Consider the following 27,245-nt stretch of genomic DNA (forward strand, 5'->3'; position numbering starts at 1 on the left):
CTGGCAATGTGACAGCAGATTTGTCTTTATTGATATCAAATCCTTGGCAAAACATGAAAATGAAGGCATATGGAAGCAAGAACTATTTGTAGGGTAGGGAATTTACTCATTTGAAAAAAGACCAATGCAGTGTTAGTACTGTCAGAATGTAACTTGTTGAAGATATTTTCTGGGTGAAAATAGGCTTCAGAGTAAGAGCTATGGAAGAGAAGGAAGAAAAGACTCACTGAATCACTAACCCTTCAAGAAGTAGACTTGTTTCAAGAGCAATTTTGGTAAGTGAGTACTTATTACTTTATTATTTTAACAGTATTGTGTGAGTGAAACTTGTAACTTAATATTGGTTTCATCTGTTGTTACCAAAGCCAAATCTCTTTGGTTTCTCACACTTCCCAGGTTTTGCCTAGGAACCAGCTTTTATAGTATTTCATTATTTTCTTCCTCTGCCTTTTTAATGTGATTTCTTCCAGGCACCTTACTTCATTGTTCCCAGGGCATTGGAGTCTTTGTACCTCCTCACGTGATGAACCTCTTCAAAGGGTGGGGAGGGCAGAGCCATATCCTCAAACAGATGATCACGCAGGTTCAATATTTGTTCATGCTCCTTCCTGTGCATTCATCTGCCATTTTGAGGGACTCTCAGCTGCTTCCTAGCCCCAGTTCTGGACACCAACAGCCAGCTATGTCTTTGTCCTAGTAAAACAAGAAGCACCAGGCTTCAATCCCTGGCTCTGAGGCCATATACACACTATTAAACTCTCTTATTACCCAAAGCTGTGTAACCACATCCAAACAGCCTGTTGTGGCTGGGCCCTGGTGTGGACTGACTGTGTCTGGGAGCCATCTGGGCAAGAGCAGCAGGCACAGACCGATAACCCCTGAGCGAGCCACCATCAATTCAGTAACACAGACAGCATCTTCCAGCGCCCATGCCCTGGCACTGCCTCGTGTTTGATGTGATCTTCAGAGAACTCCAGGGGGCAAAGCCTGAGCCTTAGCTGCCACTTTGCACAGGGTGAAATGTGGGCAGCCTGGGGCTGCTGTTGCTTCGGCGGTGCTGCGGGGCACTACCCGCCCTTGTGGAAATGTGGTAGCACCAGTGACACCAAGGTGGTCCCAGCTCCTCCAAGCGAGGCTTGTCTGCAATGGTGGAGGCGATTCACAGAGTGGCATTGGGGAAGGAAGGAGTGGGGTCACAGAGCAGTGCGGGTTTCATGGCTAGGACATCTCGGGTGCATTAGAAGTGCAATAAAGTTGCTCAAATTTCCCTCATTATCAATCCCTCTTTGTGCAGGTAAGCTCACCAATCATTTAGTGAGCCATGCTCATCGTCTCTATCCTAAAAATCTATTTAAGGTTACTTGGAAAATGACTTTGGTCCAGTGTGAGCAATGAAGAATATGTCACCCAAAAGACTTCCAGGTCTGATGTTCGGGTCAGCTTAGGTTGAAGGGAGGAATGGACCTGCATTGCTTTCACCCTGGGCCTCTGCTCCAAATACTGAGCCACTGTGCACAGCGGTGGCAGCTGTTGTGGCTGGCATCGGCACCTTGCTCCACAAGACTGTCACTCCTATTTGGTGGTGACTAACTAACCCTCTGGGAGTCACAGGAGGTCTTGGAAAGATCTCCTCTGGAGATGGCTTGTTACTTAGTCAGCGTACCAGCACGTGGGATGTGTGCTGGCCTGCCTCACCCTCACCAGGTGCTCTGAGCCGTGATTCCCCAGGCCACCCAAGTGCTCAGGGTTGTGACACCAGCCTCCCTGTGTCACCCCAGCTGTCAGTGATTTGTCTCCTTCTGGTAAGTGAAAGTAACAGGTCTCAAGAAGTTGCTGGGAGAAGTTGCTTTTCCTGTAAAATCCAGAAGACTGGACTTTACAGGAAAAGTACCTGAACTTATTTGTTAACAGTTGGCAATGCCATAGGTGAACTGCCCGCTCGGCTGTGGTGCTGTGGTGCACCCTGCCACCTTGTGTCACAGGGCACCTCTGTGCTGTCCCAAGATGAAAGCCACTGCATACCTGCCCATGCAGGGATGCCACCTCCCTAGTACCTGCTACCGCAGCGATGTACATCTTCATGCAACCCGTGTGGCCACTGTCTCTCCACATTGAGTGACAGGATGAGCTTTGAAAATTCCAGTGGGATTACTGTGAGCTGGCTGGTACATTGTTTGCTTATACACCTGTAGAAGGTCAAAATATAGTCAATGTTACCACCTTTCAATTAAGGCCTGTGGGTGAATTGGAAACTCTGCAAAGTTTTCCTTACAAAAGTGATTATTTTTCTTCATAAATCAATTATTTCAAACATTGTGTATGATCTTACCAGCATTTTGCATGCAGTTTACAAATATATTATCTCTTGACAACAAAGGATCGTGGAAGAAACACGCAATCTGTTCTGCAGACTCAGGTAAGGCAGAGGTGGTTTATTTCTACAGCTGTAGGACAGAACACAGAGCAACAGAGGTTCAGCTTCTATTGATTTTAAAACAAAAACATTAGGGCTTATATATATTTACAGCAGACAATAACTGCTGTGTGAAGGGGCTGATGTGACAGAGCAGCATCTGCAAAGAAGGAAACTTTGTTCCAGCAGATGTCAGTAACCAAATCTGATGCTTAATGTTGCCATGACAAAAGTGTAGAAAAGGAGAAGGTTTTCAGGTGTGAAATGTTCTGGAAGTCCTGATATTGCCGGCCTCTCAATGGCATGCTACTGTTAGAGGGGGTCCAGAGGAGGGCCATGAAGATGATCAGAGGGCGGGAGCACCTCTCCTATGAGGACAGGCTGAGAGAGTCGGCACTGTTCAGCCTGGAGAAAAGAAGACTCCGGGGAGACCCCATAGCCCCTTCCAGTATCTGAAGGGAGCCTAGAGGAAAGCTGGGGAGTGACTTTTTACAAGGGCATGTAGTGATAGGACGAGGGGGAATGGCTTCAAACTGGAAGAGGGAAGATTTACATTAGATATTAGGAAGAAATTTTTTACTCTGAGGGTGGTGAGACACTGGAACAGGTTGCCCAGAGAGGTTGTGGATGCCCCATCCCTGGAGGTGTTCAAGGCCAGGCTGGATGGGGCTTTGAGCAACCTGGTCTGGTGGGAGGTATCCCTGTCCATGGCAGGGGGGTTGGAACTAGATGATCTTTAAGGTCCCTTCCAACCTAAACCATTTTATGATTCTATGATACTGACTGTCTCCATGGGGGTAGAAGCACATCCAGAAAGGAGAAAGGTCCAGGGGCTGGAAGTGTGGCAAGGAAAATAGGGAGTAATCACAGGTAAGTGAGACAATTTGGAATCTGCCAAGAAGACACAAACTAAGATTACAAACTAAGCAGGAGAGAGAGAGAAAGGGAGCCAGCTAGAGGGAACTAGAAGGAAAGCTGAAAGCTTAACATGCTGTTATATGGAGAGATAGCTCTAAAAGCAATGGTGAGCAGGTAACACCCCATTCACAACCTTCTCTTTGTCTGCCTCACATGGAGGTGGCAGGAGTTGCTGATGTTAGCCAAAGAAAGATGGTCACTAATTTTCACTGAACATCAAAGAATTGTTTTGGTTTTGCTTAAGCAAGGTCTTGCATTTGTTATTCAAACCATCACGGAAGGAACCGCTGGCAAAAAAAACCATCATGGTAGAAAAAAATTCAAGCTCAGTAGCACTGAGAACAGCTGCTGGCTTCTAGGTAACGCACTTCAAAATGTTTGTGAAAACACCTAATGCCCTTTATATACCTGATGCTAAGTGTTAAGTCAGCATGAAGATTAGTGGAGAAAAGGACATTTTCTTTCTTTTAATTTCTCTCTTCCCTCTGCAAGGCTATCTTTTGTAACCATCTTATAAACCCAAAAATATGTTTACGCTGCACACTTACCCTGCTGGGTTCAGAGGGCGTAATTCAGTGTAGAGAAACGTTTCATGGGGCATAAAGTGTGAGCTGCACTTTTCAAGTGGGCTGAACACAGGCAGCGCCAGTTTGGAAAAACAACAACAGGCAGGACCTTTGTTTTAAATAATATGAAACACCAGAGCTGCACTTTTTTTTCTGCAGCAAGGCAGGGCTGGGCATACTCCAGCAGGTCTCGTTAGCCACAGATGAGGCTCCCTTCTCTACAGACCCTATTCCCTCTGCTAATACAATTAGGCACAACAGTTTGCATGTGCACCTCTTTCCCTTGCAAGTACATTTTGAATATCAGCTAATAATTTTGAACACAGCTCCAACCCTAATTAACATAATTCTGGTATGTTTTATATAGAGAGAAAAGTTCACCAAGCCTGCTGAAACAAAACATTTTCTAATGCTTTGTCAAGAAGTCAGTATCTTGGCTGAAAAAATACAAATTAAAAAAAAAATTATCTTTTTAGGAAAATTTTTCAAGTTTTAAAGGAAAAGGCTACCTGGAAACAAGCTGGTGGGCAGCAGCAGCAGCTGGGCTGAATATTCACTCCTAAGTTATTAGGATATGTTTGACATTTCCCCTAGATTTAACTCCTGGATGGTCAATCTGAACCTAGACATCCTTAAGAGATCAGATCAGATGCCTTCAGGCATGCAAGATACAAATGACCTTTCTATAGCATTTTCCAAAATATTTTACAAGCTCGGTGAAGTGACATTGCCAAAAGTCCTGTTAAGTTAGGAGACCGATTGTATCACGTTTTTCACTTTTATTCAGGCTAGTAACTGTGTTGATGAAGACTTGCCTGGAATCTTGATGGATACCTCTGATAGGGTAAGAGATGTCAGTATTGGGATAAATCACCCTCTGAAGACTTCTACTCCTCTCCCCTACCCCTAAGGGAAGGCTGAAGGGACTGCCTTCATCTAAACTTTCAACTGTCTCAGTTGTGAAAGCATCCTTTTGAGTAGTTTGGATATCAGCTGTTGCTCAAGTGCATGATGAGGGATTCCTCCTTAATTTAGACCTATTTAACGGAGACTAGATAGCTAAAATAGATGTAGGTGTCTACAAAGTTAGGTAAGATGAGTTTTCCCAAGTTGTCTACATTGTGATTAACTTTCATGCTTGAATTCATGTTTTCGTGCCTTGCAGTCAGTCCTCTGACCCAGTGGATGTCAAGTCTTTGTAGAAGTAATCACTAGACTTGGGATACCTCCTACAGTTTATCATCATGGCCAGGCCTACAAATGATTAATCCAGCCAAGCCACCTAAGAGTGACTTTGGATTTGTGAAACGCTACCAGACACACCTCGGTGCACATGTCTATGCGGGGAAAGCTTCAATCTCCTGCACTATCCTAGATTCTGGGTCGTAAGTCATGTCTGTCCAACCAGCAGGTCTCACAGCCTTTCCTCATAAAAGTGACACTCCAGTCCCCTGTTCATCTTTGTAGCCCTCCACTGGACTCTCTCCAGCAGTTCCTTGTCTTTCTTGAACTGGGAAGCCAAGAACTGGACACAGTATTCCAGATGTGGAGCACCAGTGGTGGAGACTGATGGGATGAGGATCATTTTCAGCTACATAGCAGCAAAGTATGTCTACAGGAAGGACTGAAGGAGAGAGGCCCCTATACTGTAACAACTTGGGGTTTTGTTTGATAGACTGCAATTCATCCAACCTCCCTGTGTCATACGTGCAAAATATCCCAGCTCACAGTTACATTCAGGGTGATTCAGCAGATTTTTATATAACACGTTGACCTTGCCCGCAGGTGATGTTTACAACAGTATTAACCAGATAGATTAGACAGGCAGGATGGTGCATGGGAGTTTATGCTATATTGACTCTTTGAAGTCAACAGAGTTATCAGAAGAAAGCAGTCAGGAGTGCAGAGGGCAGTTTGTCTTCTGATGCCACTCTTCATTTACTGTTTCTTACAGTTCTCTTTGGCATGCATTTTCACCCGGTCAAATTCTGGGAAACATTTTTAACAGAAAAAGAAAAAAACCCTTCTATATCAAGGAATGAAATTCCGCAGAAAAATGTCCTGAAGGAGTATCCCCCATCACTAAGGGAGGAAAGGAAGCTTATGAAGGATTCAAGCTGATGTGACTTATGTAAAATAGCAATCTGTTAAAAGTAAAAAACCATAAAATAGTAAAATAAAATTTTGATTGCTATCACAGTATTTTTTTAAATCTTAGGAGCTTTTCAGCCGTTCCAATTATTTTTAATCAGCAGGTTGCCAAACAATGAAAATAGGAAGCATAAAATTTTCTGCTGGCACAGATGTTCCCAGTGATCATGACCTCTTGTGAATCTTACATTTGTACACAGTCAGCATTAGTCAGGAATTTATTTTCTGTAGGTGAGAAGTGACTAAACAGACATAAGTGGTTTTGTTCATTTGAGAAATAGGAGTTTCCCATCAGCAGAGAACTGTTTGCAATTCTCTTTGTAGGAGGGGCTACAGACCTATATAATCTTGAGTCAAAGCTACTCAGAGCTTAGCGTAAATTACACTGTGTACAAGGTAAGCTGTCTGGATTTTGCACATGCTTAGTGAATTAGTGTACTTGAAAATAAGTCAGTGAATGGGTTTTACAGATTAAACACTTGTATGTACTTTCTTTACTAACACAGTTATGTGCATTAAACGTTAAATTATTAATCAACTGCTTTCTAGGTGAACAGATTTAAGAAAAAAAAATTAGATCTCAAAAGTTCCTTACAATGGGAATATGTGTTTTTGTAGCCATTTGCTTTTTGCTGCCTTTAATGCTGTAGTTTTACTGTTGACACGATGTTATTAACTGTAAAGTTAGTATAAACTAGGCACTGTCTATGTGTTTGCTGCTGATGTGCACCTACTGATTCTGGGGGAGGATGATGGTCTGCCTAGCAACTGTTGTTGCTTTGAATTCCAACAAAGAGAGGGAATTGAACAGAGCAAGTATTGCACTTTGGCTCTGTCCGTGATAAAGGCAAATCTAATTTTACCAGAGACAAAATTAAATTCCACATCTTCAGGTGCTTGCGTGAAGAAATGAGAAGAGCAGGGAGTGTTGTGAATGAGATTGAACGCTTACAACGGTGGAGAAAAATCCTTCCTGTCACTTTATAATGGAGCATAATGGCTCCTCGAGAAAGCCCAGCAACTGCTCAGTTTATATTGTGTATCTGATTAAACTGTGTCCTGAGATAATGCCAAAACAAACAGAGCAGTGTATCTCGCGCATCCTGCTTATTGGTCAGAGCAGAACGCTTTGGGATGCAAATGGGTTTTGATTTGCTTGTTCTCTGACACGGGCCAATCACTCTCAGTACAGAGCTCTGCATGACTAAATTGCACATGTAAAACACATCGTAAGGCAAAATGATACAATGCAGTCTCTCAATACAGTCTTTTATCTCCTGTACTAATTTGATGAGAGCCTTGGATCGTAAATCATTTGTTACAAACAAGAGAACTTTGAACAATGCTTGAGAACGAGTTAGAGACTCAAACCCAGTATTCTGAATCTTTATTTTGCAAAACTTACTTCTTTATTCCAGATAGCAGGAAATCAGGCACATAGAAACATGTCTGGCAAACCCAAACTGCACTACTTCAATGGACGAGGCCGAATGGAATCAATACGGTGGCTACTAGCAGCAGCCGGGGTTGAGGTTTGTCTCTGTTTGTTATACTAAGAGCATGTGACAATTATGTATTTTTACTGTTCCTTAAAATAAATGTGACTGACCAGCAGTTTCAAGTTCTGCATTTAGTGCATTGCTGACCAAGCCAACAATGACCACTAGCTTACCCTAAGCAGGGGGGAAAGTTAATGTTTCACTTCCAAGCATCATGTGCGAAGCCTACTGGTAGCACTATAAATGCCTCTCCCCTGTAGCTAGTGAAAGAAAAAATTTAAAACCACAGCAGCAGAACCCGGCTTCTTATCGTCTCATCACAGGGGCTGAGTACTTTCAATTCTGAAGACCTTCAGTTAAATCCCAATGTCCAAAATAGCAAAAAAATTATTATGCCTACTACAATGTAGCTTACCCCTGAAGGTACTGTATATTATAAAACAAAGAGTAATTGTTTTTACCTCTTAACAGCTTCTGATATTAAATTGGAGAGGCAGTGTGGAGATCTGTGTGTTTTAAGAACTGTGAGTTTCTGTCATGGTGATGGGCAATGTGCCAGAAAGCTGCATGCAGCACATGATCTCTTCTCTTCGTCCTTCCTTTTGCCACCTTGTGGCAAAGGACTCATAACACAGTTCTGATGCTGCAGTGTGACTTTACCCATCCTCTCCTCTGCCTGCACCATCTCTTGCCAGCACTGACAATAGAAGTGACATGGTCATCGTCGGCTCAGCAGACGGGGTTTTGTGCCTTCAGTCACCTCAGTTTTAGCCAAAATCTTACCTGTGCAAAAATATGAATCACATGTGAGAGGGAAGAGGAGAGGACGTGACAGAGGCAAAATAAGTTTTTAAAGATATTACTTCCAAATCTGATTTATTTTTTAAAAAATAAAATTCCCCAAAACATAGCTCTTTCTGCCTTCACTGTCCCATGCAAAGCAGAAGCTAAAACATGCAATGACAACACAACTTTTCTTCTTCCTGCAGTTTGAAGAATGTTTTCTGGAAACAAAGGATGATCTGACAAAGCTACAGAACGGTAAATTTCCTTCACTTTTTAATAATTGGATGATGATGTTGATAATAGTAAGAATAAGAATAAGAACAAGAAAAAGAACAATAGTTTGTCTTAGAACACCTAAGAAGTCTTATGTCTCTTAAAAAGAAAATCTAGACTGAATTGTACATGAGGTATCACAGATGCACACTGCAGTGTGTTAGATGGCACCATCCACCCAGTTGCTTCAGTCTGCACTGAATCACAGAGGGGCTGAGGTTAGAAGGGACCTCTCAAGATCATCTGCTCCAACCTCCCTCCTCAAGCAAGGGCACCTAGATAGAGCCAGTTGCCCAGGATGGTGTCCAGCTGAGTTTTGAGTATCTCCAAGGATGGAGACTCCACAGCCTCTCTGGGCAACCTGTGCCAGTGTACAGTCACTCTCACAGTAAAAAAACCTTTCCTTAAGTTCAGATGATTGAGTCTCCTGTGTTTCAGTTTGTGCCCATTGCCTCCTGTACTGCAACAATACAGGATTTTAGTCATCAGACCATCTTGAAATTTATTAGCATTTTAGGTTGCCTACAAAGTTGTTGTTTTATATTCGTATGAAAACAGAGTTCCAGATTTCTGAGTTTAACTTGTACCTCTGATGCATTCCTGTTTCCCAAGGCAACTACTCACCTTGCTATCTTTAGCTTCCATCTTTGTGGACACGATATTCACATTCCCTCCAAACCTAATTACATGACTGTGCTCTTCCAGTTCACTTGTCTTTTCAAAGAACTCTGAGCCAGGGTTGGCATTTCTAGTCCTGTTCTCCTTTAGGAACAATGACTTGATCCCCCTGCCACCTGCCAGCTTTCAAAAAGTATTTTGAGACACAAGCATAAATGAAAATGTGTCCTTAATAGCAGGCAGTTTCTCTGCATGCTTGCCTTACAGTGGATACAAAGATGGACAGAGCTGACCAGTTATTTGAGTCAAGAAATATGATTCTATAAAGCAAATACTCTGACTTGCTTCTCTGATCAGTTCCTGGATGTATTTTGACTTCTTCCTTGTTGGAATAGGCTTCTGCAGACCAGTAAGGGACTTACCAAGTGATATTTGGCTCTTGCAGGAATCTCTTGAAATCCACCCGTTATTCCCTGCTTCATGCCCATACAGAAGTATGTCATTGTATGAAGTCAATATAGTAGTCACAAAGATAATATTATATGCACTTATATTCACATTATATGTTGACAAGCCCTTAAATAGTCCAGACTTCCATAATTGTTACCAAAGCATGACAGAAACTGGCTCATTATGGGTCAGATCCTACAGTCCTTCTCATCTGTATTAACCTCTATGAAACCAGCTGAGTGAGGACCATGCAGTGCATGTCTTTTTCAGTGTACGACTGCTGAAAGTTCTGCATTTGGGTACTTCCTCAGATTTGAAGAAATTTCAAGAAGCTGACTGCTATAATATTACATTATTAACATGTCACTAAGAAATGGTTCTTGGCTTCATGGTAAGATTTTCTCCACACCATGTAACGAGAATGAGGAAGTCTGTCAAGAATCAAAAATATTCCAGATGGTTACTTTGCCAAACACCCACTAATGGTTCTCATTCAGAGACTGAATGTCTCCTTGTCTTGTCCCCTTTTCCCTAGATGGATCCCTGCTGTTTCAGCAGGTGCCAATGGTGGAGATTGATGGGATGAAGATGGTGCAGAGCAGAGCCATTGGCAACTACATAGCAGCAAAGTACAACCTCTACGGGAAGGACCTGAAGGAGAGAGCCCTGTACTGTAACAGTACCTCCTTTGTTTGTTAGAGTACAGTTCATACTATCTCTCTGTGTAACACAAGAACCTCCCCTCACAGCTCACAGTTCGATTCAGGGTGATACAGCAGCTTTTCACATGGCGCATGTTGACTGTGCCTGTGGGTGATGTCTACAACAGTAACAACCCGCCAGATTAGATAGGCAGGATGGTGCAAGGGAGTTCGTGAACATCAAAGGTCAATAATCAGAAGAATGCAAGTCAGGAGTGCAGAGGGCAGACGGTCTCACTGACGCTGCTTTTCATTTTCTCCTGCAATTGTCAGCAGGAGCCATTGTCACCACATCAAATTCAGGGAAATGTCATTGATGGAAAGAAAAAACTTCTTGAGTAACCAGGAATTAGAATTAATAACTTGTTATTAAAAGACAGGGCTCTTAGAGCATGACCTGAAGTATTTTTAAATGCTTCAAGTTAATCATCACAGGTAAACACACTTCAAGATATTTGTTAGAAATTGTATAGACTTACTGTTTAATTTACCATATCTGATTGGATTTTTAACACAAGTTTGGATGACACACATGCCAATTTTGTACTCAGGTTCAAAAAAAAATACAGAGAAGTATCACTCCTAGTCAAAAACAGAAGGGGTACAGTCTTTCAGTTTTTGTTTAGGCACTTTCCTCCTCCCCTTCCCCCCACCCAAAGCCACTGTACTCCAGGGGGAACTGCTCCAAGTTATGCCAGTAGCTGTCGCGCTACCCAGACCTACTGTGTTTGACTTGACCAACTGGATCTATTCCTTTCAGAATTGATATGTACGTGGAAGCAGTAATAGATCTGAATGAGTTACTCTTGACCCATACTTTCCAACCAGCGGATAAAAAGGAGCAACATTTTGCTACTATTGTGGACAAGGCCACAAACAGATACTTCCCAGTCTATGAGAAGGTACGTGACAAAGATGTAGTAGCTTAATACTGTTTTCCTGAAACTCCATCCTGGACCTACACAATTTTTATTGTGGAAAACAGAGAAGAAAAATTAAACTTAAATATAAATGCTACAGTTTTGCTGGGGCTGGGACAAGGATGGAAACAGGGCGCTACAGAGGGGACAGAAGGCACTACAAATCTGCAGAGCTGCAAAAACCCAGGACGCATGGAGCTCCCCAAATGTCCATGTTTCAGTCTCCATGTTGTTTCAGACAAAAGACACTATAGCATCAGCTTTCACATAAAGTTTCATTATGAAGCGCAGAGCCCCCTCAACCATCCGTGCTATGTAAAGCATTACAGCTCCTCCTGTAACAAAAGGGAGGACGGATTAGCTGGGTCTCAAGACCACGAGGCAGAGGTTACATGTGCAGAGCTCCCAACACAACATTCCAAAAATCTGAAGAGGAAACAGGTGAGAAGTAAGGGAGCTGCCCATGATTTGAAAGAGTCCAAGATACTATGCCCTGGGCTGAACTTAACCTTCTTGTAAATTCTGTATAGACACTTGCAGGGATGGTTGTATCCCATAAAGCTTAGCCTTCAACACAGCAGCGCTGATTACACAAGCTACAGGAGTGAAGGCAACAGAGGTACAACTGAGCTGCCAAAAAGAAATCCAAAAGAGAAAGGACCGATAAATTATGCATAGGATGGCAGTGTGTTCAGATCATTCGTTTGTGCTACAGATGTTCTTACTGCATTTCCTTCTTTCAAGGATAACTCCATGCAGTGTGCGATCTTGCTTTGAAGATATCATATTAAGTCACACAGAGAGAAAAAAAAATAATCACATCAGCTTCTGGTTCTCTGGTTTTAGGTTTTGAAAGATCATGGACAAGACTTTCTTGTTGGCAACCAGTTTAGCAGGGCAGATGTGCAATTACTTGAAACCCTTTTAATGGCAGAAGAGCGCAAGCCTGATATACTCGCCAAATTTCCTCTTTTGCAGGTAATTGAATGGACAGTTTCAATAGACAGTGAGTCAAAGCAAGACCACCAATTTAAACTGGTTGAGAAATACGGGAGAGTGGGAGGGTGAGGAAAGAAGTGAAAGACAAAAACAAAATCAAACATCCTATGTACATTTAGCCAGCCTCAAATACTGATGGCTATTGCCACCTTCTGTCACTATAGCCAGAAAAGCATAATAGGATGAAGCATATAGATTCTTCTGCAGGATCAACCCATACTGTTACTTTTAGAGCATGGATAACATCTAAAATTCTGACAGTTACCATGGTTCTTAAGCACAGTGCTGGTTTTGATTTTGTTTTGTAGAGTTTTAAAGCAAGAATAAGCAATATCCCCACAATAAAGAAATTCCTGCAGCCTGGCAGCCAGAGGAAACCACCACTACAGGAAAAAGATGTACCCAAACTGATGAAAATTTTCCACTGAGCAGTAACCTGAACCGACAAACTCTATTTCACTGTCTTTGTGTTTGCTGATAGTGGCAAAGTGATGAAAATAGTGAAAAGGGTTTTGATCTCTCTCTCCTTAGCTACAGGACTGGTTTTAGCCTACTGCATGCAAGCACTTCCAAGGTAAATCTACACGAACATAGCAGCAAATGAAATAGTTCACTGAATTAGGGGGTACGCTGGACAACAAAGGATGTCTTACATTACTTAAGAGATTACCTGAAATAAAGTCTTACTACTGACACTCAAAACCAGTTTGTTCAACGTCTTCTTGCTGCTAATTATACACCTCAGGGCTCTCTGGTTCTCTCTTTCTGGCGTTCCCAAGAGTTGCTGGAAAATGAAGAGAGCTTAGTGGGTGATGCATCTGTTCTGGGAAATGCCAGGAAAAGCCTGCAGGTTCTGGTTTGATGGGGATGATGGGTTTGGATTCAGCTTTCCTTTGAACTTAACCTGGAGTATGCTGGGACTAGAGGTCCTACTGCACCTCTGTTTTGTCACTAGACATTTAAACTCTTGTACTGCAGCTTCACTACTATTTCCTTTTAAAAAAGGCCTGCTGCAGCAGCTAAAAGCACTTTGCAGAGCTGACTTAGAAATTTATGTTTGTCACCAACTGAAAAGTCGAAAACTTATTGTTTGAGGAAGGAGGAGTCAGATCAGTGTCAGGTGCCAGTGAGACCTTGAAATGCAGGACTTCATGTTACTTATTCACTTTATATTAAACTCAATTAAGTATGTTGTACATTATGCTCACTTAAATCAAGCTCCACTACCGAGAGGCTAGCAAAACAGTTGAACGCATAAATATGTATATTATTTAAGCACCAATTCAACCAAGTATGTAAATGCAACTAAAACCAACCAATGCTCTCTTACTGGCAGTTTTAAGCTGGGCAAACTCAGGGCACTAAAACTCTTGCTAACACTGGTGGCTCCTTTATAAGAAACGCCCTGCGTCTGGAACCAGTTTTTACCACCAAGAACAGAAAAAAACCCCAATGTTTTTCTGCAGCAGAGCACATATTAATTAAGAGTTGCTGCTGGAGCTGTTTCCCTCCCATCTCACCGAAGCATTTGGGCAGCGCTTGCAGCTGCTGAACAGTCAGAAACTGGAGACGGACACTTCGTCCGTGGCTGCCGCCTCTTTGCCGTGGGACCTCCCCTGGTTTTTAGCTCCTGGGTGGTTTGGGGGAGCCTGTACGCAGACCCAGGCCTTTGGCCATGCACAGCCACGGCCCCCGCCACACTGACAGCTCAGCACCCCTCACACCGGGGCTGCGGCCCAGGCCTCTCCCCCTGTCACACCATCGCTGTGACCCCACGGCCGCCTCAGCGCCCTCAAAGCCTTTCTCCAGCTCCCTCCTGCCCCGGCCGCCATGTCCCTCTGAGGTGCAGCTGCTGCACCCCCGCCGATCTCCAAGCCAGCCCAGTGAAAAAACGTCGCTTCAGAAGACTTGGGGGGGGGGGGGGGACGACAAGGCCGAGGTGGGGTTTCCCTCAGCTACGCTTGTAGGGCTTTAGGGAGGCGATTTAACGGCGGGCAGCCGGGCCGCGGTGCCCCACAGTGCCGCCCCCGAGGCCTGAGGGAAAGCGGGAGCGGGGAGGCCGCCCACCGTGGCCACTGAGGGCAGGAGCCGGGGAGGTCGAGGGGAGGAGCGGCCGCCTCTTGGCGGGCCGGGGGCGGGCCGGGCGGTGAGGGCAGCCCGGGCGGAGCTGACTGAGTCGGGGGAATCTCGGCGGTGCGGCTCGGGCAGAGGGTACTGACGGCGGCGGCGGGCTGGGGGGTTGTTGCGGGACGGGGATGGAGGGGGAGGGGGAGTTTCGCTGCGAAGCGTGGCGTGCGGGGGCTGGGGGCGGCCAGCCGGGACCCCTGCCGGGAGGGCGGCAGGCCAGGTGCGTGACAGACCGGTCTTTACTTGAGGAACGTGCTTGAGCGCCGAAGGGTGTTTGTGCAGGGGTTACCCCCGTCCCCCCGGGCGCTCCCCTGCAGCAGGGACCCACGGCGGGGCGGGTGCGTGTGCGTGGGAGGGGGTTCGTGTCGGGCTCTGGGTGGGATCAGCGGGGAACCTGAAGAGGAACTGCTTTTTGAAGTTAAAAACTTTGTAAATCACCAGGAGCCATTTGCCTTTCGCCTCGTTCAAACGCTCCTCCTAGCCCGGGCGGTGGGAGGAACGCTTTCTGAATCCGGGCTTGGCCTGAGTCCCGGTAGAAACCACACACCGGTGAGCAATTAGTCTTAAGGCGGTGTGGAGACCCAGCCGGGCTCCATGGGCGCAGGGCCTGGGCTGTAAGGTCATTCTGCGCCAGCAGCCCGGTGCCAGGCTGTGTGCGGGGAGCAAAGCATCACGGGGAACAATTTTGGGGTCCACATGCAATTAGGAGGAAAGTCTTAAGATCTTCCAGTAGATTATGAGCTTGCTTTCTCGCTGCAAGGCCAGTGCCTGAATTGTTCTGGACAAAATAGTGTGATTTTTTAATGCAGTGATCTCAGCAGTAGCTGTCACTCTGATGGCTGCCTGGCTGAGGTCCAAAGAAGGTCCGATGCACTAGAGCATCCAGAAAGCTTGTGATTTCAGGTCCATTATTGCTAATCAAGAAAGATAATTTACCAACTTTGCTATTCTTTCATGACTCACTGCTTTACAAAGGGATATTCATTGCAGAACAGTAAGAGAGTCACCAAAGTACTTTGCAACCCTATGTAAGTGTTCAGCCTAAACCCTGAAGTCTGTCCTTAAGCAGTGCAGTTCCAGGAAAATGTAAGTTTTTTTCTTACTTGTACAAAAAGCCTCAGCCTTGGCCAATTCCCACAAGGAACTGTCATGGACAGGTTATGTTGATACCTGGATTTTTTTTCTGTTGACACTTGAGGGGCTCTTCAGCTTTCCCAGCTGCTTGGAGTGGAGCACTGAGCTGACAATGCCAAGGAGGGCTCTGGCTGGGCTGATTTTTATCAGCTCTACTTCTGCTTCTGGTAGAGGTCAGGGAAGTTTGCTCTTTCTGCTTATGCTAGGCTCTCCTTGTAGTGTGTTTCCTGGCCTTGATCCCATGTGCTGGAGGTTAGAGTGGTCTGTGAGGGACCAAGTGCAGTTCTCCTCTGTGATGGAGTGGAGCTGAGACCGTCATTTACATTCTGAGCACTAGGGAATGAAGTATTTTTGAAGTATGGAAGGTTGAGAGCTCTTTCACTTGGTATAGTGTAACTCACGCACTTACAGGAACTAGAAATGGAGCACAGGTCACAGTCTTCTATGTGTAGGGCCTGGTGAAGTAGCTGTGATAAGGCACAAGGACATCAAGGCCAAGTATCTAAATGCCTTGTTTCTGTGCCCTATTGCTGTTCAGGTATTAGGAATCTAGCTAGGCATCCGGCAGCTCTAGACTAGATGCCAACTCTAAACCATCCAGACATAATCAATTTTTTATTAAAAAGCACATATTTATGTACCAGGACAGCTTTGTTGCAAGAAACTGAGGTGTCTGGGTATGTAGGCATTGCCAGGGCTAGGTGGAATCATGGAATCACGGAGTTTCAGAGTTGGAAGGGACCTCTAGAGATCATCTAGTCCAACTCCCCTGCCAGAGCAGGATTGCCAGAGCACATTACTCAGGACTGCATCCAGTTGAGTCTTGAAAATCTCCAGAGAAGGGGACTCCACAACCTCCCTGGGCAGCCTGTGCCAGTGCTCTGTCACCCTCATCGTAAAGAAGTTTTTCCATGTATTTGAACGGAACTTCCTATGTTCCAACTTGTGCCCATTGCCCCTTGTCCTGTCACTGGGAACCATTGAAAAGAGCCTGGCTTCATCCTCCTTCAACCCACCCTTTAGATACTTGTATGCCATAATAGGGTCTCCCCTCAGCCTTCTCTTCTCCAGGCCAAAGAGTCCCAGTTCTCTCAGCCTTTCCTCATAAGGCAGATGCTCCAGTCCCATAATCATCTTAGTTGCCCTTCGCTGGACTTGCTCGCTCCAGCAGTTCCCTGTCCCCCTTGAACTGGGGAGCCCAAAACTGGACACAGTATTCCAATTGTGGCCTCACCAGTGCAGAGTAGAGGGGGAGAATGATCTCCTTTGACCTACTGGCCACACTCTTCCCTATGCAGCCCAGGATTCCATTGGCCTTTTTGGCAAAAAAGCTGAGCAGCAGTTTTGAAGACCTGTATTTTGGACTGGGGCACCAGGTTTCCCCTGTGAGTCCAGCCCCTAGCAGAGCAATGGCTGTTTGCTATAGGGCCTATTGAAGATACCACGCAACCCAAAGGACTTAAGTAGAGAAGGCCATGGGTGCAGCCTCCCATCTCACTATTGGACTGTTTGCTTGTGCCTCTTCATTGATGCCTTTGGGATTATGGCCAAAGTTTCCATTTTGTGACTCAATTACACACTGTGAAGTCTATGCAAGAATAAATAAGCCTGCCTGTAAACAGATAAAACCTTAGCTTAACCATGAAGCACTCTGTTAGTCTGTGACTCTGTCCTCTTATTAAATCTGCTTCATTCTTCTGGGACACATTAGCAGTCAGAGTACAGTGTTAGCTTTGTTTCCAGCACCAGGCAAGCTCACATCAGCTGCCGATTTCATACTATGACATGTGACAGCACTTGTTAGTGAAATTTGAAAGGACAAAGTGCTTCATCCCAGTGCCATCATCCAGTGGGCTGTCTTCAGCCCCCTGCTGCTGGGGACTTTATCTGCTCAACACAGGTCAAGGTCTCATTTGTTTGATTTTGATTTTAAAGTTAAGTTTTCAGGGCAAATAGGATGTAAATCCCTATTAAAGTTTAACTGTTGTTCATAAAATTGGAATGGGTCTTAAGTCAGTCCACATTCTCTATAATGGATATACTGTGATTTGGCTAATGGTCAAAACAGAACTAGCTAAATATGGAAGTCAGCAGGCCTGGTGAAATATATGCTGGAATATATGTTGCTCTTGTAAGCCCATGTTTGTGAACGCACAGGAGCACAGGGCTCTGAAATGTCATAACAAGAGAGGTGAAAATAACATTGCTGTCTCTGGGTTGGTGTTCTTCTGAAGTAAGTCATTTGACATAGTACATTTTCAAGTCTGGTATGACATGGATGCTGTCACAAAACCCAACATCTACTGAAGAGATTGCATTGCTACAAGGTTAAAAATGTATTTACTCAGGAGTACCTTACGGTTCTGCTTTGGTTGTAAAACTCTCATGAGCTCTTAAACCTATGTTAATATTTTTAAAGATATGTATATGATTTAGTAGATGCTTATTACATTCTGTTATGATTCTTTTTTGAATTGCTGCTTATTCTGCTAGTGTGTACTTCTTTTTTTCCACTAATCCACAGGAAACTTAGTTTCATCAGGCCCAAGTATCTAGGCCTTGATTGCCTTTCTACTTTCACATTCATCCAATGTATTTAGTAGTTTGGAGTGTAACATTTTAAGTGCTAATTTTAAAAATGCTTCCTCTAAGATCATCATCTTGAATTTATCAGGAAACAAGAACTCTGAAATCATGGCGGGGAAACCCAAGCTGCACTACACCAAGGGAAGGGGGAAGATGGAGTCAATCCGATGGCTGTTAGCAGCAGCCGGGGTTGAGGTTTGTATCTTTTTTACAAAGTGATCAGATTAATCTGTGATTAAAATAGGTATTCTTTGGAAAGGTTTCCCAGTTACATCTGTGCTTAGAGATATGCACAACGTCACGTACTGTGATGCAGAATGCTTAGATTCAGTGATACACTCTCTCATGTTGTATTTAATATATTCTTTGAGCAATAGTTGCACAGTAAAGATTTTAACATACAAAGAGAATTGTCATTTTTGAACGTACTGTAAGATGAGATCTTAAATTGTTGCTACAGACTAAAACTGTGTATCTCTGACTTTTTCTGAATGCTCATTACTTCCCTGTGTCTCATGATCTCCACTGAAAGACCATGCTACCACATTAAAAACTTTAGAATGTTATCTCCAAACAAAGTGCTTTTCATTCTTTGGGTCAGGACCTGAGTAGGATAAATTAACAGACCTGCCCTGAAGGCAGTAGGGGAGTTATCTAGATTCACATCAGGTGAAAACCATCCTAAGGCCTCTTAATTTCTACACTCAGTTTTTGTTTGAATATGGTGCTTTGAAACTATTTTCTCAGAAACTATTTATACTCCACGGGAAAAAAAAAGCTTTTTAAATGGTGCTCACTTGTGAATGTTGCTGACAGAGAAGCTGCAGAGCATGAGTGCTGAGGAAATAAAGACCTTGCCCTCATTCAAATGTCCTTCTCATTTAAAAAAAAAAAATGCCAGCAGGGGGAAAGAGGGAAATAAATGCTGTGTATCAGAGGCATAACTTATTTAAAAATCCTCAATAGTTCACGTGGCATCAGCTGCTCTTAAGTGAATGATTTGGTGTCTGTTAAATGTTTGTGCAGGGAAGTAGACTGGTCTTTAAAATGAGGAAGCGTTTTCTGAAGTGTAAAATATTGTACATTACTGTGGGGTTGGGGACACTATAGTCCTGGGTTATTTGCTGTAGCAGAGATGAAGGGTAGGAGTAGGGGGTCAACACAATCATGAGAAGTATGGGGAACAGTGTGCAGAGGTGGAGTCTAACTTCCAGACTTCCTTCCACTTCTCCATTGCCTTTGGAGTGACACAGTGTTGTTTTTTATTGTTGCTTTTCAGTTTGAGGAAGAATTCATAGAAACAAAGGAAGACCTAGAAAAATTACGCAATGGTGAGTCTGCAAACTGTACCCTAAACATATACTCACACCAATATAACAAAAGGACAGCAGGTGAGATTTTTGTAGGACCTCCAATATGACGTGACCTGTAAAGAGAAGATTTGAGAGACCTGCTTGCTTGTGAATGCTTTCATCCCTCAGAATTGGAAATGTCTTGACGTGTTACTAGGTCTCTTTCTCAGATTCAGCATAGTACTGCAGCAGCCTGAGTAGTTTGCTTCTTTTTCTTCCCTAGATGGAGTCCTGATGTTCCAGCAAGTGCCCATGGTGGAGATTGATGGGATGAAGATGGTGCAGACTAGAGCCATCCTTAGCTACATAGCAGCAAAGTACAACCTCTATGGAAAAGACCTGAAGGAGAGAGCCTGGTATGTTAACAGTGCATAGTGTCCTTACTTATACTCTTCCATGCTTTTTAATATATATGAGAAGCGAAATATCGGCATGTAAAGGTGCATATACATCTGCCAGTGCTTTGTCCCCTCAGATCCAGGAATGAGGTGAATGGACTTTGTGATTGGTAAATGACTTTTAATTGTCAACATAATGAGAATGTTATGGGCCCCATTCAGGCTTATTTGATTTCTCAAGAGACCAGAAGTGCAGTAAGTTCCTGGGCAACTGCAGGACCTTAATACAATAATGAAGGCTAAGTGTGCCTTTTATTTTTCTCTTTAATCTCGAAAACAGTAGGAAAAACTACAGCTGTCTGAAGAAAAAATGAAGTGTCTTTAAGTGTTCTAATTTCCTTTTTTCAAAATGTAAAGAATCTTTTACAGCTGATTAAAAAAATACATGTTTAGTGGCTTAATGCTACTGAAAGTTACACCAATATTTTCCTAATATTAGTTTAAACTGTGGATACTTTCCATTGTCATAATTAAAGGATTAATGCAAAAGCAAAAATCCTTGTTTACTCTTTCTTTAAAAAAAAAAAAAGTAATGCAAAAGTTCAATTAAGTCCTTACCCTGACTGACTACTGCTTACTGTTAAGTGTTTATTCTGTGATAACAGAGGACCAAGTCCAGAGACTGTGGGGATTATTATAGACTGGCATGTCTGAACTGGCAATTAGCAGCCATTTGTTGCCAGGATGCTTTTATCATTAGACCTCAAAATTACTTTTTTTTCTCTAGCGTGGTTTGCCAATGTGGTCTTTTCTCCCACAGCATAGATGAATAGATTATCAATGGAAAACAGTGTGAACTCCACTTTACATGCATTAGTTGCAGAGACTGATTTATACCTTGCTTGTTGCAGACACTGTGAGCCTTTTTATAAAGATCTGTCATTTGAAACAAACTGACCAGGAATCAAAATGGAAGAACATGAAAACAAACTGGTGTCTTATGTTGTATTCACTAATAAGCGTTTTACTCAAGTGATCACTTCAGCATTGTATTTCAGGAGAATAACTGAAATGGCATGTTCAAATGATAAATGTTGAATAAAAAATGTTTGTCTCAGGATTGATATGTACGTGGAGGGAACAACAGACCTGATGGGAATGATCATGTATCTCCCTTTTCAACCAGCTGACACAAAAGAAAAGAATCTCGCCTTAATCATTGAACGAGCTACAACCAGGTACTTTCCTGTTTATGAGAAGGTAAGTGATAAATCACCAGTAGTCCACAAAGACAGTAGAGTTGGGGTACAGGTTCCCCACCACCACACTCCCCTGGCCCCATGCACCTACTTTCCAGAAGGCCAAGTGACAGTACAACTCTCGAACTGTATGGTGGAGCCAGTATTCAGCAACGTGAAAAGAGGGCCACAAAGTAATATTTGGCTGGTCCCAGTGCTGAGTATCTTTGCTGTCTTCTTTAAGACTCTTCAAAGAGCAGATCTTACTTTTTAAAACCTAGCTTAGTGGCTGATAACTCCTCGTATTTTGCATAAATGCACCATTTAAATACCTGTGCCAGCCTTCAGAACTTATTGCCTGAAAGTCTGTATACTGTTGCTGTGCAAAGTTAAATATAATTATGCTTTATAATTAAGGACCTAATTCTGTGATCTTTTTCAAACCCATTGCTTAAATATATTATACTTACAGACTATTACTGTCTTTGTCTGAATCGCTATTTGGGCATCCTTAGGTGTGCACAAAGAGCCTCTACAAACAAGATGTTGGGGACACTATAGTCCCTATAAGCCATTTAAGCTTAAAAGCATAAAGCAATTATTTACTGGCTAGCATGCAATAAAGAGTTATCCTCTAATGAGCTTTGAGGTAAAGCATTGGTATGCTTGCTACCCCCATAGAGCACATGGAGTCTTTCTTGGCCAGGGAAGAGTTGGTCAGGAGGGGACGGGTTGTTCTTTGCTTCTCGCTGGAACATAGCCTGGACGTTACTGAGTTGCCATTTTCTACCAACTTGCTGTTTGTTCTGTTGTTTTGTTTTTCCCTTTAGGATATTTTAATTTGTTTTGGTGTTAACATTTTCCTGTTTGAACTGAGCCAACTGTGATCCTCATCTCACTATCCTACTTCTGTTTGTAACTTTACCTTTTGCACCTTGTATGCTTGTACTACACAGACTTTCTCACAGTGCTTTTTCAGAGTGTAGCATTCTCCTCAGAAGTCTGTGCCAAGAGTACAAAGCTCTGTTGTTTCAGAACTGAGCCGGGTTTCTAGCTTGAATCCTTGGTTCACAGGCATCTGAACTCCATTCAAAAAATACAGGACTTGATGCAATTTCATGTGCCTCTTTATCAGAGCCTTAAATTGCACAAGTGAAACCCACAGAGGCTGCCCTGTGAAAAAAATTTGCACATAAATGACATAAACCAGCAATCCTGTAATCAGAATTCATATAGATCCACTGCCATACCAATGCAAGGCTGTGCTGAGAGAGATTGATTGCAGACGTTAATATTTCAAAGATTTGAAGTCTGATAACATAAATATTTAAGTTATTAAGAAATAAAAAAGCAAATTTACACACCACTATTCTCCAAACCTGTGCCTAGGTGGCATAAACTACTGTTATGATATGTTGTAGCATGTATGCTGACTGAAGGAAAATCTTTAAAATAATCCTTGTTTGCTTATGGTAAAGACACAACTAAACTTTGCCGTGATTTTTAGCTTAGTTAATTTTGTTAGAATGATTAATAATTTTCCTTCTGTACTGTCCTGGTTTCAGCTGGGAAAGAGATATTTTTCTTTCTAGTGATTGCTGTGACAGGGATGTCAATAATGCATATTGTTGCTAAGCAATGTTTATACTTTTCAAGGACTCTCTTCAGCTTCCCATAGAAGCTGAGAAGGAGCATAGACAGAACAATGGAATGGCCAACTGAATATTCTGTACCATAGATGTCATGCTGAGTATATAAATGGGGGTTGGCCAGTGGCCATGATTTCTGCTTGGGTCAGGCTGGGCAACTTGGCAGTGAGAGTGGCTTGTGTCTTGTGTATTTTTTTACCATAATTATTATTACTATTATTATTCCTTTTCTGTTATTGTTCCATTAAACTGTCTTTATTTCAACCCACAAGGTTTTTTTTTTCACCCCTTCTTTTCTCCCTCTTCTCCTCACTCTTCTGGGGGAAAAAAGGGGTGAGCGAGTGGCTGCATGGTCCTGGTTGCTGGCTGGGGTTAAACCAAGACATGTACCAGCTGCTTAAGTTTTCCATTGGTTCAGCTTAGCAGGGTTTGCAGTTCACGTGTTACACAATCCTCACAGAAAATATCCTCAGCTATGAGTGTTCACTTTAAAGTGACTTCACTTTTAGGGCAGCAAAAGGTAATATAAAGCACTGCAGGCAATCGGGTTCCAATGCTCTGTTTGGGAGTTTCCACGTGGCTTTGATAGACAAACTGTGGTGGACCTTGTTAGAGCAGTATAGGAAATAACAGCATGAAGGTATGAGCCTTGCCTCTGTCAGAGGTTACTGCCTCTTCTATAGTAAAATTGGCCGATGGGACTGGATAAGGAATTGGTTTCCAATGTCACAGACCGATATCCTAGTTTTAGTGCATATTTGTTAGTTGTTTAAGTGTAGCATTAGAGTATATTAGGCACAGATACCTTTCCTTGTGCTTCTGCTACAAGGGTGATAGACTGCTCTGAAACCGTGCTGCAACATTCACTACAACTTGTCTATTGCAGCTGAGGAGCTTTGGTGGGCTACAATTCTGGCATCAACAGTTTGCTCTGAAAGAATCTTTGTGTATATGATGAAGGGTGGAAGGGCTGTGTTCCTTCATTCCTGACATGTTTCAAACTATAATCAGCAGTCTCAAATTTGCTGAAACATCTGAGAATTCACTTGACTTTTTTTTGTTGTTGTTGTCGTCGTGTTATTTAATCAAAGTACACTACTGGTAAACTGTTCTGACTACCTCTTACAGTTACATTGGTCCTGTTGTTTTTCTATGATTTAAGTCTTTCTTGTGGGACTGGACTTGCTACATTTACCTGGTGCAGTAGGTTAGAGTGAGTGATAGGTCCACGCACACTGAAACATGAGTTCCGATTTAACTTTTGGTTGTGAGAATACCTGTCACTTTCTAACTCTTTAGATTCTTGCATGGATTTCCTCTGCTGTGTATTTTTGTAGAAATCTGTCTGTAATGAAGGATGCAGATAAAATTGTTACATCCTATATGACTTTTTTTATCCGTTCATATTTTGTAGGCCTTAAAAGACCATGGGCATGATTATCTTGTTGGCAACAAATTAAGCTGCGCAGACATCCATCTGCTGGAAGCCATTTTAATGGTAGAAGAATGTAAGCCTGATATACTGTCTGCATTCCCTCTGCTAAAGGTTAGTAATAATCTGATCTCAATGTGGGATGTAACATACAAATGCCACTGCCCAGTTTTAAAGGGTAATTGATGTTTAAATCTTTTGAACCGTTGTACTATGGTACTGACGATTCTCTGGTCTACTTCTGTTGACTACAACAGCCTGAACACATGCACACTGCCTTTCACCCAGAGCTGCTGGGCGCTCACTTTTTTTCAGATCTACTTTTCCCAGCTGTCCTCAGCTGGCAGGAATTCACTTACTGACACTACAAGTTTGGTCCTGTAACTGCTACTTTCATGTCTTCAAACACAGCAGTGAACATCAGGAGTGGAAGGCTGTGGCCTGGTGTGTCTGCAGTTCCCATCCTTCTGTTTTTGCTAACAAAATTGTATTTTGAAGAAATCATATACAAGAGCTGTTAAGTTTCTATGTCTTGTCTTCCATGTGCTTTGCACTGAGGCGTTCCTGTCCTTGCCTCTTTTTTTTACCCAAATATATCTGCAGGATTTAGATTCAGACTGTGGGTTTTGCTTTTTTTTTTCTTTATTCCACCTTTACTAGATGAATCTTAACTCTTTAATAGTAATTTCTCCCATCCCCATCTGGGAAACTAAGGTAAACTTTATAGCACCAGCAATACAGATCAGAATATTCACACCTGGATTTTCAAAAAAGACTAATATGTTATAGGTATGGTTTTGCCCTTCTTTTTAATGGAAAATGCAGACTGCTGAGCTGGCTATAAGGAGCTACTACCTTTCTCTGTTTAATAAGTATGTCTGAGAAGTTAGAATCCAAGTCACTTGATTTTTAAGCTATAAAGGTTGGAATTATAATTTCCTGACTCTCATTGGATTTACTGATGCTTCGTACAGGCTTTTAAAGGAAGAACAAGCAACATTCCAACAATCAAAAAATTCTTGCAGCCTGGCAGCCAGAGGAAGCCACCAACAGATGAGAAGTATATTGCTGTTGTGAGGAAGATATTCAATATCTAATCATGTGGCTGCTGAAGATAATACAACTGTAGTATATTACCAGAGCTGTGCCTTGTAAGTGTAAACTGCATAGACGTATTCTATAGCTTGGATCATATAGCCAGTCACATAGAAATCGCCGAAACAGTATACACTTTTAAATTAGAGTAAGAGTCTGATTTGGACCTCTTGAGTCCAGAAAGTCATTTCATGGAACAATTACATGAAATAAAATATGCTGATATTTTGTGTTTGTTTAATTACAATACCTGCCTGGTAGGGTAAAATGTTTCAGCTGTAGCTTTCAGTGTACTTCAGAAACACTGACCCGACCTCCCCCTGGCTTTATAAACTGCAGGAGAGAAGAGCCACTTCATAAGAATGGGGAAGTAATTTAATATCAGGCCTAGAATCTTCTGGTTTTGCTTTCTAGGTGGTCTCCTAGATTAAAGTTCACTGTCCCCCTGCTGTATTTCACTGCGGCCTCTGTACTTTCAGAGCTGCCGTTTAAAGCAGAAATAAACATTTTAAAAATTAAAAAAAATTAAAACTCATGATCCTCATAGGTTTATGGGCAAAAGTAAGAAACTTGTTTAATCCCCATATGAATCTCTTAGAAGAGATTTTGTTCGCTGAAAGATCAAAGTACATGTGTTTAATTAGCCTGATGTGGTTTTCATCCATTGAAACCATCTATTCCTTTGCTCTGCTTTTTGCTTGCTTGGTCACAGTGAGGAAAATGCTGCTTGATTGTTTTTTTCTAAGATTCTACCTTCTCAAGTCACTGCCTAAATGGTTGTAAAGAGAACTGCACTGGCTGCTTATCTTTTCGGTAAAACAGTTAGTTTTCTCTCAACAGTGTTTAAAGCATTCACTACTATTTCAGATTCTTTACCCTAATTTCACGGGAACCATCACTGTCACCTTTAAGAAAAGTGTCGTAAGTTATTCTTCCTTGTAGTTAGTTTTTTTTTCAGTAGGAGTCAAACTGATTAGGCAGAAAAAAACAGTCAACCATTATATCCAGAACTGCTGCCCACCAAAGTTAACCCCTTTTCCAACTTGTGCATAAGAAAAGCCACGTAATGTATCTCAGAGGTACAAACCAGAAACACCCCAGTCACCTGGTCACTGCCCGGGTGAGCTCCTAAGAGTCTTACGTTAAAAATAACTGGGTAGCTGGAAGCAGTAATTTGTCATGCCCACTGTAGCACTGAAGTTTCATTGAGCTACACCTCTGCTCCAAACAAGCGCCACAATTGCTGTACCATCGCAGAGCCTGGCACAGGACATCACCTTTACATTTAGTGAATCCTCAGTCCTATAGGGATGTGTTGGACTTGCTGAGAATGGTACTAGTTTGGGCTGCTCAAGAATTTCAGCAGATGCTTCTGGATTTGTCGTGGTGGGCTTGAAGGCCCCCTTCCCCATGGGTTAATTCAGTGAATGCACAGAAGGCTCAACTCTGCACATGCTCAAAAATATTCAATCTTACTGCATTTAGGATCTGGGGTAGCAGCAACTCCAGGATGGGGTCTGCATTTCAGCTCTAGGTTTCCTAAACTTTTCATTGTAGCTTAATCTAAGGCAGAATTCAGCTTGTCTATAGTGCAAATATCTACATCAGCATTGGTCACCCAAGTCCGTTATGGTCCATGGCAGTTCAGTTCCTCTGAAGTTCTACTTCAGGATGAAATGAACCACATCTTACATGTCCAGCTGTCATCCCAATCTGAAATCCATAACACACTGGCTCAATCGCCTGTAAGCCTGGCAAGACCTGGAGATGACCGACACCAACATTTATTAGCAAAAGATTCCAGAACTGGAGGCTGTGGTTTGGGGTTGGGGTGTTTGTGTCCGGTTCAACTCCCCCCCCCCCCCCTTTTTGGGGGGGGGCAGTTGTGCCTTAGGCATCCGAGCTCATCACAACACCTTGTCACCACCTAAGCCCCTGCCAAGAATAAGTAGCTTGGTATTCCACTCACGGATTTGCACAGCACTGAGATCTGATATATG

At 42.8% G+C, this 27,245-nt stretch overlaps 2 protein-coding genes across 2 annotated transcripts; both read left to right on the top strand.

Moving 5' to 3' along the window:
• Positions 1–7,477: 7,477 nt before the first annotated feature.
• On the top strand, positions 7,478–12,977 carry LOC309669807 (glutathione S-transferase-like). Its single transcript, XM_082480580.1, has 6 exons — positions 7,478–7,580; positions 8,537–8,588; positions 10,210–10,342; positions 11,136–11,277; positions 12,142–12,273; positions 12,603–12,977. The coding sequence occupies exons 1-6, from the start codon at positions 7,494–7,496 to the stop codon at positions 12,720–12,722; spliced, it is 666 nt and encodes a 221-aa protein (XP_082336706.1). The 5' UTR covers positions 7,478–7,493; the 3' UTR covers positions 12,723–12,977.
• A 1,462-nt stretch (positions 12,978–14,439) lies between these two features.
• Positions 14,440–25,464, top strand: LOC309669806 (glutathione S-transferase). Its single transcript, XM_082480579.1, has 7 exons — positions 14,440–14,505; positions 18,230–18,336; positions 19,421–19,472; positions 19,717–19,849; positions 20,950–21,091; positions 24,133–24,264; positions 25,125–25,464. Exons 2-7 carry the CDS (start codon positions 18,250–18,252, stop codon positions 25,245–25,247), a joined length of 669 nt encoding a protein of 222 aa, XP_082336705.1. The 5' UTR covers positions 14,440–14,505; positions 18,230–18,249; the 3' UTR covers positions 25,248–25,464.
• Positions 25,465–27,245: the final 1,781 nt, after the last annotated feature.

The sequence above is a fragment of the Vanellus vanellus genome (genome assembly GCF_965231255.1).
Source record: "Vanellus vanellus genome assembly, chromosome: 3".
NCBI lineage: Eukaryota > Metazoa > Chordata > Aves > Charadriiformes > Charadriidae > Vanellus > Vanellus vanellus.